The following is a 21131-nucleotide window of genomic DNA, read 5'->3' on the forward strand; positions in this document are numbered from 1 at the left end:
CCATCTTTGAAGATCTTGCAGCTCTTATCATCATAGGACAGTTTCAGTCCTTTCTTTGCAATCTGTGAAACACTCAGCAGATTGTACTTCAACTCAGGAACCAAGTACACATTGTCTATAGTCAAGTTCAGACTCTCAAGATACACAGTTCCAAACCCGGTTGCTTCCAGCTCCTGACCGTTGGCCTGCTTCACAGTGAAGCTTTGCTTCTTAAACGTCGAAAACAGTTCTCTGTGTGACGTCATGTGATTTGAGCAACCCGTGTCAATGACAAACGTGTTCTCCACCTCTGGTGTGGCTCCTTTTGACATCAAAGCCTTTGCAGGTTTCACCTGGGACTTGGTACGACTTTTGCCTGACGCCTCAGGCTTCGCAGAGCTCCCCTTGGCTCCTTTCCACTCATGTGGTTTCTTACAGTTCCGCTGAAGATGCCCAGTCTGTCCACAATTGTAACATCGGACAGCGTTCAAAGCTACAGCACGCTCTCCAGTAGCAACAGCAGTGGGGGAGTCAGAACCCTGTGCTACTCTCCCCCTGTCCTTCACATCCAGTGCATCAAGTCTGTCGTGTTCATTCAGAACAACGGCACACACCCTCTCCGATGTGAGATCCTGGGCCGGTAGGGAACCAAGCTGACTGGCAACCGTTTTGTAAGTCCGATTAAGGCTGTTGATAATCATGAAGCAAAAGACCTCTTCTTGTAGACAGAAATTGCACTCCGCCATCTGCTGACGCAGGAACTTCATCTCAGTTAAATGCGCTTGTACATCTCCATCAGGCGCAAGCCTCAGATTGGTCAGTTTTTCAAAATACAGCAACGCTGAAGAACCAGCATCTCTCTGATGTGTTCTACGCAGCGTTTCCCAAATCTCTCGTGCTTTCACTAATTCCTGGATATGCACGAGTTGCTGATCTGAGACACACAGAATTATAGCCGTCCTGGCTTTCACATTCTGTGAATTCCAACCTGGCGTTGGTGCTGCAGGAATGGGGTTCTCAATCACCCCAAATAACCTCTGATTCTGCAGCAGGGCTTTCATCTTTATAGACCAAGATGAGTGATTGTCATTAGTCAGGGGAGGTGGGTAAGGTAAGCCTCCCCCCTTCCTGGCATCCATTTTGATTCCAAGCCGCAGCTTTCACTCTCGAGCCTGTAAAATCCAACAGTTGTTTACTGCCTTCTCTTCACTTGGCAGATAAACCGCAAGCTGCATAAAATGTCCTTGCACAGAACAGGGAGATAGTCAAAATACTCTCCGTGTTCCAGCCCCTTTAGCCAGTAAGTTTTTTCACTCCACTGACTTCCCGTTGCTTAGCAACTGTGCATTCCAGTGTTATCTAGGAATGAATGGTATTCGGCTGTTTTCCTGTGCTGGCTTCAGACACACAGCGAACCGAAGAATTTTTCTTTACGCGTTCACTTCACACAGCCATAAATTCTCCATACCTTGGGGCTCCGTCGCTTGGCTTTCACTCCGTCTCGATGCCCAGCCGTCTGTGTAGCTTCTAGCTGTACGCAGACTTATCTTCCTCCCTTGGTGCAGAGGATGAAGAACGATCCATCAACCTCTCATGCAGATTTCCATGGATCAAAACCACCGGCAATGCTACCAGATGTCGGATTCTCAGGCCTCAGTCAGAGGTAACTGGCCACTCTCCAGGCACTAGGCTTGAGATCCTTGTTGACCTCCCCGTCTGCGTCTCCCGGCAGGATACAGGCAAGGTCACATTCGGCGATCCCACTCAGCGTGAGAGGGAAACACCATTCCTCCCTCCTCCCTGCTTCCCTCAGGGAGGGGAAAGAGACAGACAGAAATCTATTTACATGTCTTTATTTCTGTCATTGCAGCAGTACAGAGAAACACGTCTGCACTCTCCAGACTCCAACAGTAGAGAGAGAAAACTCCACCCCTGTACTTCCAGTACAGGTCAGATGACACACTGAGCTAACATCCGGTGCTCAGTACAGTGAATAGACACACTGAGCTAATGATGACACTGAGCTACAGATGACACACTGAGCTAACATCCGGTGCTCAGTACAGTGAATAGACTGCCCCTTTGTTGCCATGGTACAGTCCCAAACAACAACATCCTGTTTTGCTTCGCAGACACCTGCAGCTCGCTCTTGCATTGCTGCTTTTTCCTGACAATAACACCGGTCTTGAAAGACCTACATTGGCTCCCAGTACATCTCCGAGCACAATTCAAAGTGTTGGTGTTGACCTTTAAAGCCCTAAACGGCTTCAGCCCAGTATACCTGAAGGAGCATCTCCACCTCCATCATTCTGCCCAGACGCCGAGGTCCAGCGCCGAGGGCCTTCTGGCAGTTCCCTCATTGCAAGAAGCAACGCTACAGGGAACCAGGCAGAGGGCCTTCTCGGTAGTGGCGCCCGCCCTGTGGAATGCCCTCCCATCAGATGTCAAAGCGATAAACAACTACCTGACATTCAGAAGACATCTTAAGGCAGCCCTGTTCAGGAAAGGTTTTAATGTGTGACATTTTAGTGTATTTTTGGTCTCTGTGGAAGCTGCCCAGAGTGGCTGGGGAAACCCAACCAGATGGGCGGGGTACAAATAATAAATTATTATTATTATTTTGTTTACATAAAGAACCAGAAGGTGGGATGGAGGGAAGTCCACAGATTCATGGAATCTTGAAGAAAAGGTTTTGGGGACTGGGGGGTAAAAATGTTCTTTTTTATTGATGTTAGTGTGGAATTAAATTGTGAAAAACAATAAAAAATTATTTAACAACAACAAAGAAGAAATATTCAACTACAAGCTTTGTCCTCTGTGGACACAATCCAGCTAAGTTATGGGCATACAGTAGAGCATGGGTTAAGCCACCTCAGACATTTGGGTTCCAAAAAAAGTTTGCAAACCAGAACACTCATTTCCGGGTTTGCGGTGTTTGGGAGCCACATGTTCAAGTCACAAGGTGTTTGAGAACCAAGGTACGACTGTATAAGATGGATACTTCAAAGAAACATCTAGCTCATCAGTATTTCTTCCCTATTTTCAGTATGCTTGGGTACCACCTGGGAGATGCATCAGAGATCACTCGTGATCCCCAGAGCATGATGTAATTAGACTTGCCAGGAACAGCCTGGAGCTTGTGCTTTTCTCCTTAATACCCCCATAGCTGCAAAATAAGATGGAGGTGCAGCCTGCCTACTTTGTTAATCCCCCAGCTCTCTTGCAGCCCATCCCTGGGCACCACAGTTCAAGAAGGACACTGACAAACTGGAACGTGTCCAGAGGAGGGCAACCAAAATGGTCAAAGGCCTGGAAACGATGCCTTATGAGGAACGGCTAAGGGAGCTGGGCATGTTTAGCCTGGAGAAGAGGAGGTTAAGGGGTGATATGATAGCCATGTTCAAATATATAAAAGGATGTCACGTAGAGGAGGGAGAAAGGTTGTTTTCTGCTGCTCCAGAGAAGCAGACACGGAGCAATGGATCCAAACTACAAGAAAGAAGATTCCACCTAAACATTAGGAAGAACTTCTCCGATAAAGAAAACAAGAATCGGAGAAGACTCTTCTCCGATAAAGAAAACAATGCCCAACCTGAAGAATTTGGAGCAAATGATTCAGCAAAGGAAACACAGCCCAGAATAACTAAGGAGATAGTACAAGAATACTTGGCTAGTTTAGATGTATTCAAGTCTCCAGGGCCAGATGAACTGCATCCAAGAGTATTAAAAGAACTGGCAGATGTGATCTCAGAACCACTGGCAGTCATCTTTGAGAATTCCTGGAGAACAGGCGAAGTCCCGGCAGACTGGAGGAGGGCAAATGTTGTCCCTATTTTCAAAAAGGGGAAAAGAGAGGACCCAAATAATTACCGCCCAGTCAGTCTGACATCAATACCAGTGAAGATTCTGGAGCAGATCATTAAGCAAACAGTCTGTGAGCACCTAGAAAGGAATGCTGTGATCACCAATAGTCAGCATGGATTTCTCAAAAATAAGTCATGTCAGACTAACCTGATCTCGTTTTTTGACAGAATTACAAGCCTTGTAGATGAAGGGAACGCAGTGGATGTAGCCTACCTTGATTTCAGCAAGGCATTTGACAAGGTGCCCCATGATATTCTTGTAAAGAAGCTGGTAAAATGCGGTCTTGACTATGCTACCACTCAGTGGATTTGTAACTGGCTGACTGACCGAACCCAAAGGGTGCTCATCAATGGTTCCTCTTCATCCTGGAGAAGAGTGACTAGTGGGGTGCCACAGGGTTCTGTCTTGGGCCCGGTCTTATTCAACATCTTTATCAACGACTTGGATGATGGACTCAAGGGCATCCTGATCAAATTTGCAGATGACACCAAACTGGGAGGGGTGGCTAACACCCCAGAGGACAGGATCACACTTCAAAACGACCTTGACAGATTAGAGAACTGGGCAAAAACAAACAAGATGAATTTTAACAGGGAGAAATGTAAAGTATTGCACTTGGGCAAAAAAAAAATGAGAGGCACAAATACAAGATGGGTGACACCTGGCTTGAGAGCAGTACATGTGAAAAGGATCTAGGAGTCTTGGTTGACCACAAACTTGACATGAGCCAACAGTGCGACGCGGCAGCTAAAAAAGCCAATGCAATTCTGGGCTGCATCAATAGGAGTATAGCATCTAGATCAAGGGAAGTAATAGTGCCACTGTATTCTGCTCTGGTCAGACCTCACCTGGAGTACTGTGTCCAGTTCTGGGCACCACAGTTCAAGAAGGACACTGACAAACTGGAACGTGTCCAGAGGAGGGCAACCAAAATGGTCAAAGGCCTGGAAACGATGCCTTATGAGGAACGGCTAAGGGAGCTGGGCATGTTTAGCCTGGAGAAGAGGAGGTTAAGGGGTGATATGATAGCCATGTTCAAATATATAAAAGGATGTCACATAGAGGAGGGAGAAAGGTTGTTTTCTGCTGCTCCAGAGAAGCGGACACGGAGCAATGGATCCAAACTACAAGAAAGAAGATTCCACCTAAACATTAGGAAGAACTTCCTGACAGTAAGAGCTGTTCGACAGTGGAATTTGCTGCCAAGGAGTGTGGTGGAGTCTCCTACTTTGGAGGTCTTTAAGCAGAGGCTTGACAACCATATGTCAGGAGTGCTCTGATGGTGTTTCCTGCTTGGCAGGGGGTTGGACTCGATGGCCCTTGTGGTCTATTCCAACTCTATGATTCTCTGATTCTATGTGATGTTACTGCTCAATATTGAGGGGGCCTAGCCCCCTCCTTAACATTTGATGGGGCCAAAAGTGCCTTGGCCCCTGCAACTGGTGCACCTGTGACAAGATGTTACAGCAATCATGCTGCAACATTCTGTACCAGCTGCAGTTTTGGAGCAGTGCAAAGGAAGCCCCACATAGAGTGCATTGGGGTTATTCAGTCTTGAAGTCCTCAATGCCTGGACTACTATGGTCAAGCTATCCCAGTCCAGAAAAAGCCACAGCTGTCATACCACCTAAAGATGACAAAGGCACTCTTAGCCTCCCAGACTATGTTGATGGTTTTTTGACTTTTTTGTTGCTTTTGTTGGGGGTGGTTACCTGTTTTATTGCAAGCATAATACTTTTATCTACACTGTGTTTCACGCAATTTGTAAAACTACTCCACACTGAACTTTTTTTCAATTTTCCCAAAGTTCTGGAAAAAAACAGGGGGAGAAACGTTTTTTCCTCATTACTTCAAAATTTCCAGAACTTTTACATCTCTAGTCTGACCATGACAAGAGAGTGTTTGGCACGAACTCCACCACCTTTTGTCCATCCCAGGTAAAAAACTACATTTGGGTGTGCAGTCCATGGTGTATTGGAGCAATGCCCACTTATGACAGCCATGTCATGGGGGACATGAAGTCCTGACCCAGCCCAAGAGCAGTCTCTGCATGGCCCCCAACCACCACTTTAGAGACCACCTTGGCCTGATTGGTCTGGGAGACCACTGAGTAGCAGGGGGGCTGAACACCAGCAGCATCCCCAATCTTCTCTCTGAACCAACATCAGAAACAAGCCCTCTTAGTCCATCCCAAGATCAAGAGGTTTTCCGGCAAAAGAGATGGACAATGACAACCCCGCCAACCTTCTAGTCTGGCCTGGTGCTACATCGAGTACCTGGATGTGGACAACCAAGTTAGGCTGTTGCTTCTCAGGATGGGGAGGTGGTCACTGTGGCCCAAATGCACTGACAGATTGGCTCTGCCAGTGTGTTTGCACCACACTGACTTCCTGCCACCTCACACAGCCCTCTTGGTAAACAACAGCAACCTACAAGCTGGGAAGCTAGCATAGTGACTCTGCCTCACCCAGCAAGCTGTTTCTAGCACTTGAGCCTGCTGTTTGAGAATCAGAAGTCAAAAGTTCTCTCAGCCACTATGAGCTAGTTGTGTTGTTCTTTGGATCCCAGCCATTGTCAAAGAGATGCAATATCTTGAGAAGAGAAAGACTTGCTTGCTGGATCATCTACTTCAACACTCCATTTTGAACATGGCCATCAGCCCCTGCAGTTTGTTCCTACCATCAGGTATCCACAGTTTCTCCCTTTGACTTGTGCCCAGAGTCTTGTAGCTGAAGGAAATGGAATAATTTCAGCCTCCAATGAGGCAATTCCACCACCACCTCCTAAGAGTACCTGGATGCTGAAGAGTTGTAGTATTCCGGTGGAACGTGCATCTTCCTTGCTTTGTCCCTTGGTTCCAGGGTAGTCTTCTTGGAATCAGCAAATAAAGATTTGATGTAGTCCTGACCTTGTCCAAGTGCATCACTCCCAAAGCTGGAAATGCTGGAGCAAGGAGGGAATTGTTTTTGTAGCAAAAAGCTGCTGCTGCTGGGGGCTGGTAAGCAAAAGAGTAACAGCGAGAAATATAAAATGTAATTTTTAAAAAGGTGTGGGAAAATGATTGCTTGTACATGAGAGCATGAGCAAAGTTCTTATTGTTACAGGGTGATCTCATAGCTAGAAGCATCCTTGGAGCATGAATAGCGCGTGAACAGCTCGTGCTGTCCCATATGATTGGCTAACGTAGTATGGTCTGATCGCTCGCATGGTTTAGTACCAAGGTCTTTATCTTGGTGGTATTCTAGCATTCCAGTAAATGCTTCATTTAAGATTAGCAATAATATGAAGGACAATCGTATAAGTTTAACAGGGACAGCCATCTCTAGGTCCCTTCTGCCTTCTTTAGGTGCAGCCATGAATTACCGTGATTTGCATAAATTGGCAAACTGGACAGAAAATTTGTTTAATTCCACCATTTTGGCTTTAAAAATGATTAACAAAGAAATATCAGAAATAAGAAATGTGGTTCTTCAACATCATTATGCTTTAGATGTGATCCTTGCTTCTAAAGGTGGAATTTGTGCCCTAATTTATTCTCATTGCTGCATGTATATAACTGATCAATCAACCAATATCTCTGCTACTATTGATCATATGGAACAAATGATAGCCCATAATCCTTTGAATCCACCTGAAGGTTTTGATCCATGGGAGTGGTTGTCTTCTTGGTTACCCAATGGAGTATGGTTAAGAAAAGTATTATTGATTGTAATTGCACGTATTGTTGGTTTTATTATGGTATGTTGTTGCATTCAATGCATACCCTCTTTGATTTCCCAATGCACTGCATGGTGGTACCGACCACGGCCCACCACAGGGGTTACAAGAGGAATTTATGTTGCAAGGTGTAGACGCTTAGGCAATGAAGTGTACGATTTGGACTAATGGTCCCTCTTTTCCTCTAAATAATATAAACAAGAAAAGGGGACATGTGGGAAAATGATTGCTTGTACATGAGAGCATGAGCAAAGTTCTTATTGTTACAGGGTGATCTCATAGCTAGAAGCATCCTTGGAGCATGAATAGCGCGTGAACAGCTCGTGCTGTCCCATATGATTGGCTAACGTAGTATGGTCTGATCGCTCGCATGGTTTAGTACCAAGGTCTTTATCTGCTGGCTAGAACAAATTGCTTGACTTGTATTTTTTGTATCCTTACTTGGCTTGTATCTTTCTGATTTTCACACAATAAAAGCTGTGCTGCATTAGCCCTAGGAGCTGCCATGTTTCCCTAGGAGCAGCCATAATTCGGAACCTATCTTGGTGTGAGACTGATTTTTCTCTGGATGCCGAGCTGCAACTCGACAATTGGAGTGCCTTTTTTTTTAGCTGCTGAGAAAAATGATTTTGTTTATACAAGCTTGGCACTGGGCCTGCCAACGTCGTGTTGATGGGATTCGGAATAATCTTAATAATGTTGCATTGGCTAATCATCAGGCTGCTTTGGCTGCTTTGGCTGCTGGTGCCGCCCCACCCCCAGCCCCCGTCATGTTAACCCAAGCTGATGTCCTCGATGGGTTAACGGGAGGAGGCAATTTTCTTACTGTTGCCCAACAGCTAACTCTCGATCCTCAATATTGGGAGGCCACCACGGCTGCTGCCCAAGAGGCTTTGGCCTCTGTCCCTGATGACAAAACTGAGCGCGATGGCAGATGGGGGAGTGTCAGACAAGGTCCTACAGAGCCCTATGGACAATTTGTCGATCGCTTGTATAACACCCTTAAACGGCAAGTTCAGGACGTAGCAGCCCAGGAAGTGATAGTACGCCAGCTTGCTTTCGATAATGCTAATGAGGACTGTAAACAAGTTCTACGGCCATTGGTGGCAACTCCCAATATAGCCATTGCAGATATGCTTAAAGCCTGCCAATCGGTGGGGACTGAGATGCATAAAGCTCGCTTGCTAGCCGCAGCTCTATCCTCCACTGTGTCCAACAATCCTGCAAAGGATAAAACCTGCTTTGGATGTGGCAAAGTGGGCCATTTTCGTGCACAGTGCAGATCTAATACAGAGCAATGTCGTCCGAGCAAAAAATGCCCCATTTGCAAAAAAGGTTTCCACTGGGCCAATCAGTGTCGCTCCGCCACGCCTCAGCAGAACCAGCAAAATCAGCCGACGGGAAACCGGCAGTCGGGCCCACCCCGGGCCCAGGCTCAACAATAGGGGATCCAGTGCATTCTCCAGCCATCCCACCTCCGGCTTTACCTCGCCTCCTTTTAATTCAGGACTTATACCTGCCAGTCCCCTTTGTACCACATCAAGCCAGGGTGTCAATAGGGGCTGGTTTTTCTTCTTCAGCACAATGCCTTGTTTTTCCACTGTCAGAGGTTTTACAGCAAGGGATCCACCTTGTTCCAGATATTTTACATGGATTACAACGAAATGACCCCTATGTGACTGTATTTTCTGATCGCGAGGCACGTTTGCAATCAGGTTCTCCTATAGCAAAACTTATATGCGTCCCAAAGCCAACCCAGGGCCATGACCCCCTTGTTGCTGCTACCTTCCCAGTCACAGAGAAGCGTCCAAAGATCCAGATGACCCTTGGGGGTCGCACGATTGAAGGGGTCTTGGACACGGGGGCTGACTGTTCTGTGATCGCTATCAAGGATTGGCCCTCTGCCTGGCCACTAGAGCCAGCTTCTTCTGTTATTGGCGTTGGTGGCGCTGCAGCTGCCCAGCGCAGCAGGAACCCTATTTTGATTCAAGGCTCACAAGGCTTTGAAATGACTATCTTACCACTGGTTCTGGACATTCCCGTCTCCCTTTGGGGGCGAGACCTGCTTGCTGCAGCGGAAACTACAATTTCTACAAATTTATGCTAAGGGCTGCCCCTGCCATGCCCCGGACTGCGCTTTCTCTCTGCTGGACCACAGACACCCCAGTATGGGTGGATCAGTGGCCTTTGCCTAGACAGAAGCTTGCAGTGGCAGCCCAGTTAATTGTGGAACAACTTGAACTGGGGCATATTGAACCTTCTACCAGCCCATGGAATACGCCTATTTTTGTCATCAGAAAAAAGGCATCTGGAAAATACCGTCTGTTGCACGATTTACGAAGGGTTAATAACCAATTGCACCCTATGGGGACCTTGCAACCTGGCATTCTAAATCCCAACATGTTGCCACAAGACCATCAGCTTGCAGTCATCGATCTCAAGGACTGTTTTTTCTCTATCCCTTTGGCACCACAAGACAGACAGCGTTTTGCATTCACTTTGCCGGTCCTGAACAACTCCAAGCCAACCCAGCGCTTTCAATGGACGGTTCTCCCACAAGGTATGAAAAATTCTCCGACCTTATGCCAGTATTTTGTGGATAAGGCGCTTCAGCCATTCCGTGAGCGCCACCTAGCGGTCATCTGTTGTCATTACATGGATGATATTTTAATTTCATCATCACACATCCCTGACGCTCTTATAGAGGACCTAATCCATACTCTGATGCAAGCAGGATTGACAGTGGCTAAAGAAAAAATCCAGCGGACTTTACCTATTACGTATCTGGGACACAAGCTGACAGCATCTGCAGCCATTCCAGTTATGCCTCAACTACAGTTTCCTGATCTTAAAATGGTGGAATTAAACAAATTTTCTGTCCAGTTTGCCAATTTATGCAAATCACGGTAATTCATGGCTGCACCTAAAGAAGGCAGAAGGGACCTAGAGATGGCTGTCCCTGTTAAACTTATACGATTGTCCTTCATATTATTGCTAATCTTAAATGAAGCATTTACTGGAATGCTAGAATACCACCATCAAAAAAAACTCAAAGCTTCAAGAAGCTTTTAAAAATCATTTTTCTCAGCAGCTAAAAAAAAAGGCACTCCAATTGTCGAGTTGCAGCTCGGCATCCAGAGAAAAATCAGTCTCACACCAAGATAGGTTCCGAATTATGGCTGCTCCTAGGGAAACATGGCAGCTCCTAGGGCTAATGCAGCACAGCTTTTATTGTGTGAAAATCAGAAAGATACAAGCCAAGTAAGGATACAAAAAATACAAGTCAAGCAATTTGTTCTAGCCAGCAGATAAAGACCTTGGTACTAAACCATGCGAGCGATCAGACCATACTACGTTAGCCAATCATATGGGACAGCACGAGCTGTTCACGCGCTATTCATGCTCCAAGGATGCTTCTAGCTATGAGATCACCCTGTAACAATAAGAACTTTGCTCATGCTCTCATGTACAAGCAATCATTTTCCCACAAAAAGGGGGAGAGGGAGAGACTAACATTCGGAACAGTTTATGGAAATGAATTTGCATAATCTAATTTACTTTCTGTTAGTTCCACCGTTAATGTGAAACGGTGCTCCCTGAGCCTCTTGCAAACCTATGGCTATAAAATGAGACACAGCTGGTAAAGTGAATTTTTGCTAGTGACATGCAGATTTATTACCTTGCTGGAATTACCTTCAGTAGCTAAAACATAATAAATGGGGCCATCAGTGGAATAGCTGTTTCCATAAAATTGCTTGGTGGGTAGAAGGTATAGCTTCAGCCGGAAGCCAGTAATGAATCTATTGAACCTTCTTCCACCTACGTAATGATGGTGCTAATATCTCCTAATAGGACTACCATTGTTGTGTTTTTCTCCTACTCCTTTTACAGTTCTCTGTTGGACAGTTGGGAAACTTCCCCTTGGCACCAGACAAAAGGTTATCTTCACAGGAGGCAACATTCTGGAGCCACCTCAAGGATATCCCCGTGGCAGCCAACTTGGAGGCAGCTCAAGCCACAACTGGCCAACTGTGGGGTTTTTTGCGGGGGTGGGGTGAGAATAATCTGAAGATGTTTAGGGAGTATGCTGTAAGAAAGTTTAAGAACAGTAGAGAGAGGGAAGTGCTTATGTTAGCGCAACATGGATTATGTTAGTAGATAGGTAGCCGTGTTGGTCTGCCATAGTCAAAATAAAAAATTCCTTCCAGTAGCACCTTAAAGACCAACTAAGTTAGTTCTTGGTATGAGCTTTCGTGTGTATCTGAAGAAGTGTGCATGCACACGAAAGCTCATACCAAGAACTAACTTAGTTGGTCTTTAAGGTGCTACTGGATGGATTATGTTGACACTGTCAAATATTGTGTGTTGGTAGCTGGAATCTTGGAAGTGTGGATCGTGGGAATTATTTTCTAAGAAGCTGTGCTATCCTAGGAAAAAGCTTCAAAGATCCAAAACCAGCCATCTTGCAGTTAAATGTCTGAAGGAAGGAATATTTTGCTTTTAATTTTTGTAGCCTCAAAACTAGTCTGGTTTCTAGTTACAGTCCTCAGACAGAACTTTTCCAACAGCTTTTTTTATTGCATATGCAAGGATCTTTGCTTCCATATTTCCATAATAAAAGGTGTTATACAGGAAAAGGCAATATTTATTCGGCACTGTTCAGATAGAGCATAAGCTTCCAATTTTAGGTAATGTACAAGTCTTCTTAGTAGCAAATGAAAAGTCGGTATAATCCAATAGTGTGTGTGTGTGTGTGTGAGAGAGAGAGAGAGCGAGAGAGAGAGTGAGTACTGAGGCACACAGCGGAAGCCAAGACAGATGTGCGTGCATTAGCAGGGTGTTGATTTTGTACATGATGAGCATTACCCAAGAGGGGATAAGGTGGCCAAAATGCAGCTTAATAACCACTAATCTCCATATTGAAGAAAGTAGGCAGGTTGGGTTCTGTGTTGCTGCTGTTTTTCCTGTGCAGAGATGGGACTGGCAGTAGAATGAGCAGCCTGAACCAAAACTCCTTGGCTAATTTTGTCTTGTCAGTCTGGAAATGCATCCAATGGGAGCTTCATGGGGTTTCTGAATTGAGAATGTTCAAAGAAGAGGAAATTGTGGCATTCGGCATCATTTGGGTGGGCAGGGATGAGTCTGTAATTAATCATGGTGAGTTGGGTTAGACACCTGGTAGATGTTTAAGTAATTAATTCAAATAAATTATCTGCAGTCTATTAGTGAAAATTAATTATAGATCAGACTTGGAGAGTATGTCATCATAGGGATGAGCAAATCTGCAATTTCAGTTTCTTTCAGTTTCTCATTTTTCTAATCTTAATTTCAGTTTGCCACGTTTCTGCTGAATTTCTTCCCAACAGAAATTCTACTCATCATCACTAGCATATGCCAGTCCTGCCACAAGGCAATGCTCTGGTCCCTCTGCTGTGGTTTGCTGCATCTTTGTGTGTGTAGCTCAGGGGTCAGCAAACTTTTTCAGCAGGGGGCCGGTCCACTGTCCCTCAGACCTTGTGGGGGGCTGGACCATATTTTGAAAAGAAAAAAAATGAATGAATTCCTATACCCCACAAATAACCCAGGGATGCATTTTGAATAAAATGACACATTCTACTCATGTAAAAACATGCTGGTTCCTGGACCGTCCACAGGCCGGATTTAGAAGGCGATTGGGCCAGATCTGGCCCCTGGGCCTTAGTTTGCCTACCCATGGTGTAGCTTAATGCTGAAACAAACAGCTGCCTAGTGACAGAAGACAAGCTTTACACAATGCCACCAAAATAAAGGGTCATGCACCTTATTCAAGAAAAGCAGCACATTTAAAAACAGGACACACAAATGTCTATAACCCAGACTTTGCCAACCTGGTGCCCTCCAGATGTTTTGGACTGGAATCTCATGAACCTCAGCCAAACCATCCAGAGGGCACCAGGCTGGCAAAGGTGGATGCAACCAAATTCAGGTAACAGGCATACATATGCACCAGAAATACTATCTATCTATCTATCTATCTATCTATCTATCTATCTATCTATCTATCATCTATCTATCTGTCTATCTATCTATCTATCTATCTATCTATCTATCTATCTATCATCTGTTTGTGTAAACTTTGTACTTGTGCTGACATGTAGAGCAAAGATTCATAGGGTGCTATTCAGCTAAGCAGTATTCAGAGTAGACCCAATGAAATTACTGACTGTGCCTAAGTTAGAATCATAGAATCATAGAGTTGGAAGAAACCACAAGTTAGGTCTATTAATTTCCATGGCTCTACCCTGAGTAAAACTTCGGTTGAATGCTGCCCATGGCACCCTTCGTCTGCTATGTTCTTCCCCATGTCTGGTGGTAGCACAGCGTAGTTTTTCATGTATACCACCGGGGGTGGGGACTTTCGGCCCTCCAGATAGTGCTGAGCTACCACTCCCATCTTTCCTGGCCATCAGCCGTGCTTCCTGTGGCTGATGGGTGCTGTAATTCAGCAACATTGGGAAGGCCAAAGGTTCCCCACCCCTGATGTATCATTGAACTCAGAACTCCATGATGTGCTGCCTCAATTCTGTGGGGACATTTTTTTAAAAAAAGGTTTTGTTCCTAATGATTTAGTGAAGACTCTTCCATTAAGGGCAGTCTTGCCCACGGGCTCCCACTAGCCTGGGGGAGAAGTGTGTAGTCATTTTTCAAAGTCCTCTGGTACAATCTGTGAGCTTACCAATTTTTTTATCTAGTGTCAGAAGTGAGGAGGATATAGGGAACCGGACCATTCTTGATGATGATTTTCCTGGTAACAGGCTAACTGTTGAAGTTGACGGCATAAAGCGTGAATACAGGACTTTCTCTGAAGGCTTGGCTGAGACGCTGGCTTTGTTCTCTGAGGTATGCTGGAACTGGGGTGGAGCAGAGGGCAACTGACAGCGTGCAGCCTCAATTCTGTATGGACATTAAAAACCAAGCTGGTGAAATTGCATTTATTTACAGTTAGTCAAGCCCTTTCCTGCTAAGGGACAGCAATGCATATGCTATACTTTCCCATTCATTTCTACAGTCAGATAATACCATTTAGCCAACAAACTATTATGATGGGTTCAAGACTTATAGGTTGGCACATTGCAATAGTATGGAGAGGAAATGAGCCAATGTGGAAAAGATTGAGCTGTAAGTGTATGCTGAATGGCTGGAGGAAGATTATATTTTCCCAGAAGGTTGTGTGCAAAATGATACAGCTGCCATCATCTATGGTAAACAGGTGGGATGCATTGCCTGCCCAAATTTGGTAATTGCTAGCATTCGGCACTAACCAAATCCAAGGTGGGGATGCGTATCCTTTTACAGCATAGGTCCTAAGCCTCCACACCCTAACTGTGTGCTGAGATAATCACTGGGTGAAGTGGGTGGCAGAGGCACTAGAACAGAATCTTCTGATAAATTGAAATGCAGCAGTTTCATGCTTGAGTTTCCTCTTGAAATTCTTTGCTTGAACATGACTACTTTAAGGTCAGCAGCAAAGTGTCCTGTCAGTGTTAAATGTTATCCCACCGGTTTCTGAATGTTGCCCTTTTTGATGTCTGATTGGTGTCCGTTTATTTGTTTATTTGTTTATTTGTTTATTTAATATTGAGACTGGCCTACTTGTTCTATGTAGAATGCAGAAGGGCATTGCTGGCAGATGAAGATGGAAGCAATGAATGACCCGCTGATATTCTGGGTGATATTATTAGGTCTTGCCATAGCACTGTCCGGGTAGGTATGGAGACAGAATTTGCAGGTGGACTTTGTTGCAGGGTCTGATCCCAGGGGATCATTCACCAACTTGTAACCTTTCACCTGTGGCTTGAATAGAAATTACATGTTTTTACCCCACTACTGACCAATGCTAGGATGTTTGTGTCATCCCCCGAAACTAATTGCAGGCCAATTTAGGATCTTCATGCATCTGAGGCGGTGGCCTTCTAGTCCACAAAAGTTTATGCCATTCAACAGGGAAGCAGTAACTTTGGGCTCACCCACTCTTCCTCTGGTCCTGTGCCTAGAAAGGGCAGGTCTGAGTGATTTTCTGCTTGTCCTGGGTTTTCTTGGCACAGGGCTGAGCGGTTTTGCATTTGAAGCAGCTTCCCCCTTGAAAACGCATTTTTAAAAATAAAAAAATTATTGAAAATTTTCAGTAGAGAAATAAAGTGAAAAAGGCGGAGAAAAATCAAAGCAAAACAAAACACAAACAAGAAACTGTGGTACAATATGATATATGAGTGATATATCATATAGCACTGTGATTATTCTAACAAGTATAAAATTATTAACAAGTCATTGTGCTTTATATAAATATATTCCAGATATTGGTCCATACACAATCTATGTCTAAAAGCGATCTATTCATATGTGGCAAGAGTAGTCATATCTTCTATCCATTGTTCAAAGGGGGCTATGTTTTATCTTTCCAATCAATCAATCTCAGCCTTTTAGCAGAAGAGCACAAAGAGTCCATTTACATTGAGCTGCTGTCAAACCACATTTAGTTGGTATGTGACTTAGGATAATATCATCATCTGATAATTTGTTCCACTGAATCAGAACAAACAGCCATCCGCTGAAAACCCGACTGCCATTTGGTCTGATTCAGCGCCAGATTGTGAGTCTTAGCAGGACAAACGCAAGGGAGGGGGTGAGCCCTTAGTCACCTCTGCATACCAAGGTATGCCAATGCTCTGTACATTAGCATATCAACACACCAGTTTCTGTGAAAAATGCATTGGGTTTTTTTTTAAAAAAGTCTGTGGAAACACTAATTGAAGTGAGAGGAACAAAGAGATGCTGAAAATTACACAGGCCAGGGGTGGCAGCACTGTTTGCATACTGCATGTGATCATGCATGACCTGTTTTTACTTGTAATAACACAGCCAAGACACAGGTGCCAACTCCCTGGAGCCCACAAAATTCCCCATGAAGGGGCTGGGCACCCACAAATTTCAGGGCCATGCAGGCTGCATGGCACCCACAGCCCCACATACACACGGTTGTGGGGCCACGCTAGCACTCCTGCATGGTATTAACACTCGTTTCAGGCCAGCTTTTGAAGGTTTGTTTTCATTCTACCCCCCCAGCATCTGGATTTTGTTTTAGTGAAAGTGAACCCTACCTACAAAGGCCAGTTTTCTTTAAAAAACAAAACAATACAGAACAGAACAAGTAAGGTGTCTAGAAGAAGACTTTGCAAAGTTAAATTATCCACCAGAACCGTCAGATGACTACATTTTATTATCTAAGCCTGGACTCTTTTGAGCTGCCTTGGCATGTGATCACATGTGGAATTTGGACAAATCTGTCTTTCAGAGACAAGGCCATATTGGCAGATGCAGCCACTCCCACCCCACATTTTTGGGCTGTTGAAGGGCCACCCAGAGCACAGCCAAACCTTCTCAACATTTCTGTTTGCTGCCAACACACTTGGGGTAGACCATACCAATGTGGGACTCGAACCCAGACCCTGAGACTGAGTCCCATGCTCTACTGTCTGAGCTGAGTATACAGACACATGTCTGAAGCTATTTATGACAGGGAAACTGAACAGCTCAAAAGAGAAGACAAATTCAGTGGTGCAAGCTGCCAGTTGCTAGTATATATATGGTTACAAAGGAACAAGCCAAGAACACAGAAATTGTCTGAAGGTCAGAAAGCTGGACTAGAGGTGCCTGGGACTTTGGGCTTTTTAAACAAAGAATATGGTCATTCTGAATAGAGCTTTGATTTTGTGAATAATTGTGGAAGGCTGCTTTATTATTACTACTATTATTTATTGAAGTTTTTAGTTGCTTTAACTTGCCCAGAGCAACCCAAAGCATCTTACAAACAAACAGGCAGACAAAAAGTCCTACACAGAAAAATTAAAACCAAGAGGAAAAAGAAATACATTAAAAACATCCAGCCCACTTCTAAAAGGCAAAGGCCTGGTTATAGTGGAATGTTTTTTGCCTGGTGCCTAAAGATATATAATGAGGGAACCAGGGGAGAACATTCCACAAATGGGGAGCCACCACACAAAAGGTCTATTCTCATGCTGCCGTCCTCTGGACCTCCCTTGGTGGAGGCCCATTGAAGAAAGGTCTCCGGTGACCATTGCAGGGTTCAGATCCATTCATATGGGGAGAGGCGGTCCTTGCTGTATTGCAGGTGTGAGCCATTTAAGGCTCTTGAGGTCAAAACCAGCACTTGTGCTAAGAAGATGGATGTCAGATTTTTCATATTCTATAGGACAAGGGTTTTCAAGCTCCCTAGTCTCAAGGATTCATTTCATTGATTCTGGGGGAGCATTCTAGGGTATACTCTCTTGGCAAAACTACACTCAGTGCCATACCCACATGTAGTGGCTTTAACTGAGGTCAGGGGTAGAATGAAGCCCAGGAACCATGCAAGGGAAGCACATTTGGATTCAGATAAACATTCTGCTTTTATTGTCTGATTAGAACTGCGAACAAAGTGAAGTCTCTGGGTTACAAGTTGCACAGGCCTACCTTAGGCTAACACAATAATTTGTGACAACTAAAGCTTTCTCTGTATTTCTTTTTTAAAAAAGGAAGTAGAATCAGGCATTTCAGCCTTGTTTATGCTTGTTGTTTCAAGCACCAACGACATTGGCAGAACAACAACAGAGAAGGCACAGAAATATGGCATGAGAAGTAGCAGATACAGACACAGCCTATAGATGGCGCACTCCCTGGTGCCATGAGGGCCAGGTTAGTGGGCGCAGGTGTGTGGCCCTGTGCAACTCGGGGGACCTGCTTGACTCCGAGTGCCCCCTCAGTGGACAGAAGGGAAGAGGGACAGGGGCTGCCAATGAGCTGAGATCTTCAAGGTGGCTGAGGATTCTTTCTCTTTTTTCAACTTGTAAAAAAAGTAGATTGATCTACTCTAGAGAGAACACGACTCGAGTCCACTCTGAGCCCATGCTCCATATTGCATTGTTGTATTTTGTACTGTCATTTAATGCAGTGATAAAAACTAAAATAAAGACATTTATTTAAAGAAAGGAGGATGCTGTGCTGGTTACAGCACCTCTGAATGCACTCACCCATTAAAATATCCAAAGCTGTTTCTCAGTGTAGAGATTTCTTCTAGCAGAGAAGCATTTTGGTCCTGAATAGCATCTAGGGCTTTTAACTTGGTTTGAAGTTGACCTTGTATTCGCTTAAAAAAAGAAGGGGAGGGGCAAAAAAGGAGGAGACTGTGGAATTAAGCATCTGTGGCAAGTTAAGTTTCATACATGTTAGGTTAATGCAATTGTTTTGGACTGATGGAGATAGATCCTGCCCTTTCTAAAGGCACCTTATTAATTTTTTTACTATCTTGCTTTTGTACTAAATGGTAATCAGGGCAGCAACAATAATACAAATGAAACATATTAAAATACAGTTAAAACAGCAATAAAATCTAAAGGGAGAAAAATAAGGTTGTTGTTAGGGCATGGCGGATGCCCAGTCCCAAAAGGGATCGCTCAAAAGTGCCTGAGGTGAACTGTGGTCCGTTGTCGGAGACAAGGACATCAGGACAGCCATGAGTCGCAAAGAGGCCTCGCAGCACCCAGATGACGGCCTCGGTAGTGGTGGAGGGCATCAGGGCCACCTCCAGCCATTTGGAATAGGCGTCCACCACTACCATAAAGGTCCGGCCGTGAAAGGGGCCGGCCAGATTGATATGCACCCTCGACCAGGGTGTCTTGGGCATCTCCCAGGCGTGTCCCTTAGCTGCCGGTGGCACAGGCCTCGATTCTTGGCACGCTTGACAGGCAGAAACCCAGGCAGTGATGGCATCGTCCATGTTAGGCCACCAGATGTAACACCGAGCCAACGCCTTCATTTTGACGATTCCCAGGAGGCCAACATGCAGAGCCTCAAGAACACGTTGATGGAGTCTTTGGGGAATCACGACGCTGTCTCCCCACAGCAGAAAGCCGCGATGAGCCGAGAGTTCGTGTTGTCTGGTTGCGAATGGCTGGATCTCTGATGCAAAAGGTCCTTGTGGCCACCCCCTCCACACCCAGTTGGGCACACGGCTGATGGTGCGATCCCGAGCAGATGCGCAGGCCACACAGGCGCTGCCGGAAGATCCACGTTGGCCACTCGGGAATCATCAAAATGAAGGCGTTGGCTCAGTGATTCAGCTCCACTCAGAGGGTGGCCGCATCTGGCTATGCTCTGTTGTCCATCCATCCCATCCTCGTCGCCAGTGTTAAGTTATGGGTGAACATATCAGATGACACAGCAATTCTTCAAACAGCTCTTGTTTATTCACAGGCCAGAACTGAACTGAACTGAAGGGTTCAACCAGCCTGCTTATATAGAGCTCCACTAGAACGCAACAGTAACCATTTTCTGTAACTATCCAATCACTGAATGTCACTTTCGATCCCTTATTTGCATATGTGGACCTGAACTATCTACAGTATCTCCCTGCTGGCCTAGGGTGAGAACTTCAGTACATAACAGCTACCCCCCCCACACACACTGAAAAATACTGATGCCCAGCATTCTGCTTTCATTTTATTTGCTTTATCTGTAATAATTATTTGGGGAAAACACAATAAAATCTTGTTTAAAAACTCAGGAGTCTCCCCCCAACCCCGTGTCGTTCAGGCTGTGTACATGTTACTGTTTACGTCGCTCTAACGTTCTCCCTTTGCTGATGTTTGAAGATGGATAGACATGGCATCAGCCACAATCCACCTGAATCCTGTAGCCTGAGAAATAGTCCTATCTGATGTACTTTCCCTCAAACCAGCCTCCACTAGACACCACAGTTTCAGACAGTCATTGTGCATGCGCAGGTGACAGCTTCAGTGAATTGATGTTCAGTGACAGGTAACAGATAAGATGATTGGCATCAGCTGAAGGCATCCCTGCAGCCATTCTGGCCTGCAACTTAAGAATGTGATTTGAAGTGGGGCAGGGTAGCAACCTCACTACATTTCAAGGCACCAGTTTCTACATAGTCTTAGTAAAACAAACCATGTGACATAGAATCATAGAATCATAGAATCGTAGAATCATAGAGTTGGAAGAGACCACAAGGGCCATCGAGTCCAACCCCCTGCCAAGCAGGAAACACCATCAGAGCACTCCTGACATATGGTTGTCAAGCCTCTGCTTAAAGACCTCCAAAGAAGGAGACTCCACCACACTCCTTGGCAGCAAATTCCACTCCTCTATGTGACATCCTTTTCTATATTTGAACATGGCTATCATATCACCCCTTAACCTCCTCTTCTCCAGGCTAAACATGCCCAGCTCCCTTAGCCGTTCCTCATAAGGCATCGTTTCCAGGCCTTTGACCATTTTGGTTGCCCTCCTCTGGACACGTTCCAGTTTGTCAGTGTCCTTCTTGAACTGTGGTGCCCAGAACTGGACACAGTACTCCAGGTGAGGTCTGACCAGAGCAGAATACAGTGGCACTATTACTTCCCTTGATCTAGATGCTATACTCCTATTGATGCAGCCCAGAATTGCATTGGCTTTTTTAGCTGCCGCATCACACTGTTGGCTCATGTCAAGTTTGTGGTCAACCAAGACTCCTAGATCCT

The 21131-nt window shown here is 45.1% G+C and overlaps 1 protein-coding gene across 9 annotated transcripts in view; it reads right to left on the reverse strand.

Moving 5' to 3' along the window:
- Positions 1–21131, reverse strand: part of LMNTD1 (lamin tail domain containing 1) — a 234282-nt gene that overhangs the window by 100995 nt on the left and 112156 nt on the right. For all 9 annotated transcript variants that reach the window (XR_014516765.1, XR_014516766.1, XR_014516767.1 and 6 more), the window contains exons 3-5: positions 18627–18742; positions 14276–14493; positions 6637–6838 (exon numbers count right to left, since the gene is read on the reverse strand). Coding sequence is in view for 6 of the 9 variants with exons in the window: in XM_083464182.1 (XP_083320308.1) it covers positions 6637–6838; positions 14276–14493; positions 18627–18742 (536 nt within the window). In the remaining 3 variants the exon portion in view is untranslated. The remainder of the gene's footprint in view (positions 1–6636; positions 6839–14275; positions 14494–18626; positions 18743–21131) is intronic.

This window comes from Podarcis liolepis (genome assembly GCF_965112155.1).
Source record: "Podarcis liolepis genome assembly, chromosome: 10".
In the NCBI taxonomy this organism is placed as follows: Eukaryota; Metazoa; Chordata; class Lepidosauria; order Squamata; family Lacertidae; genus Podarcis; species Podarcis liolepis.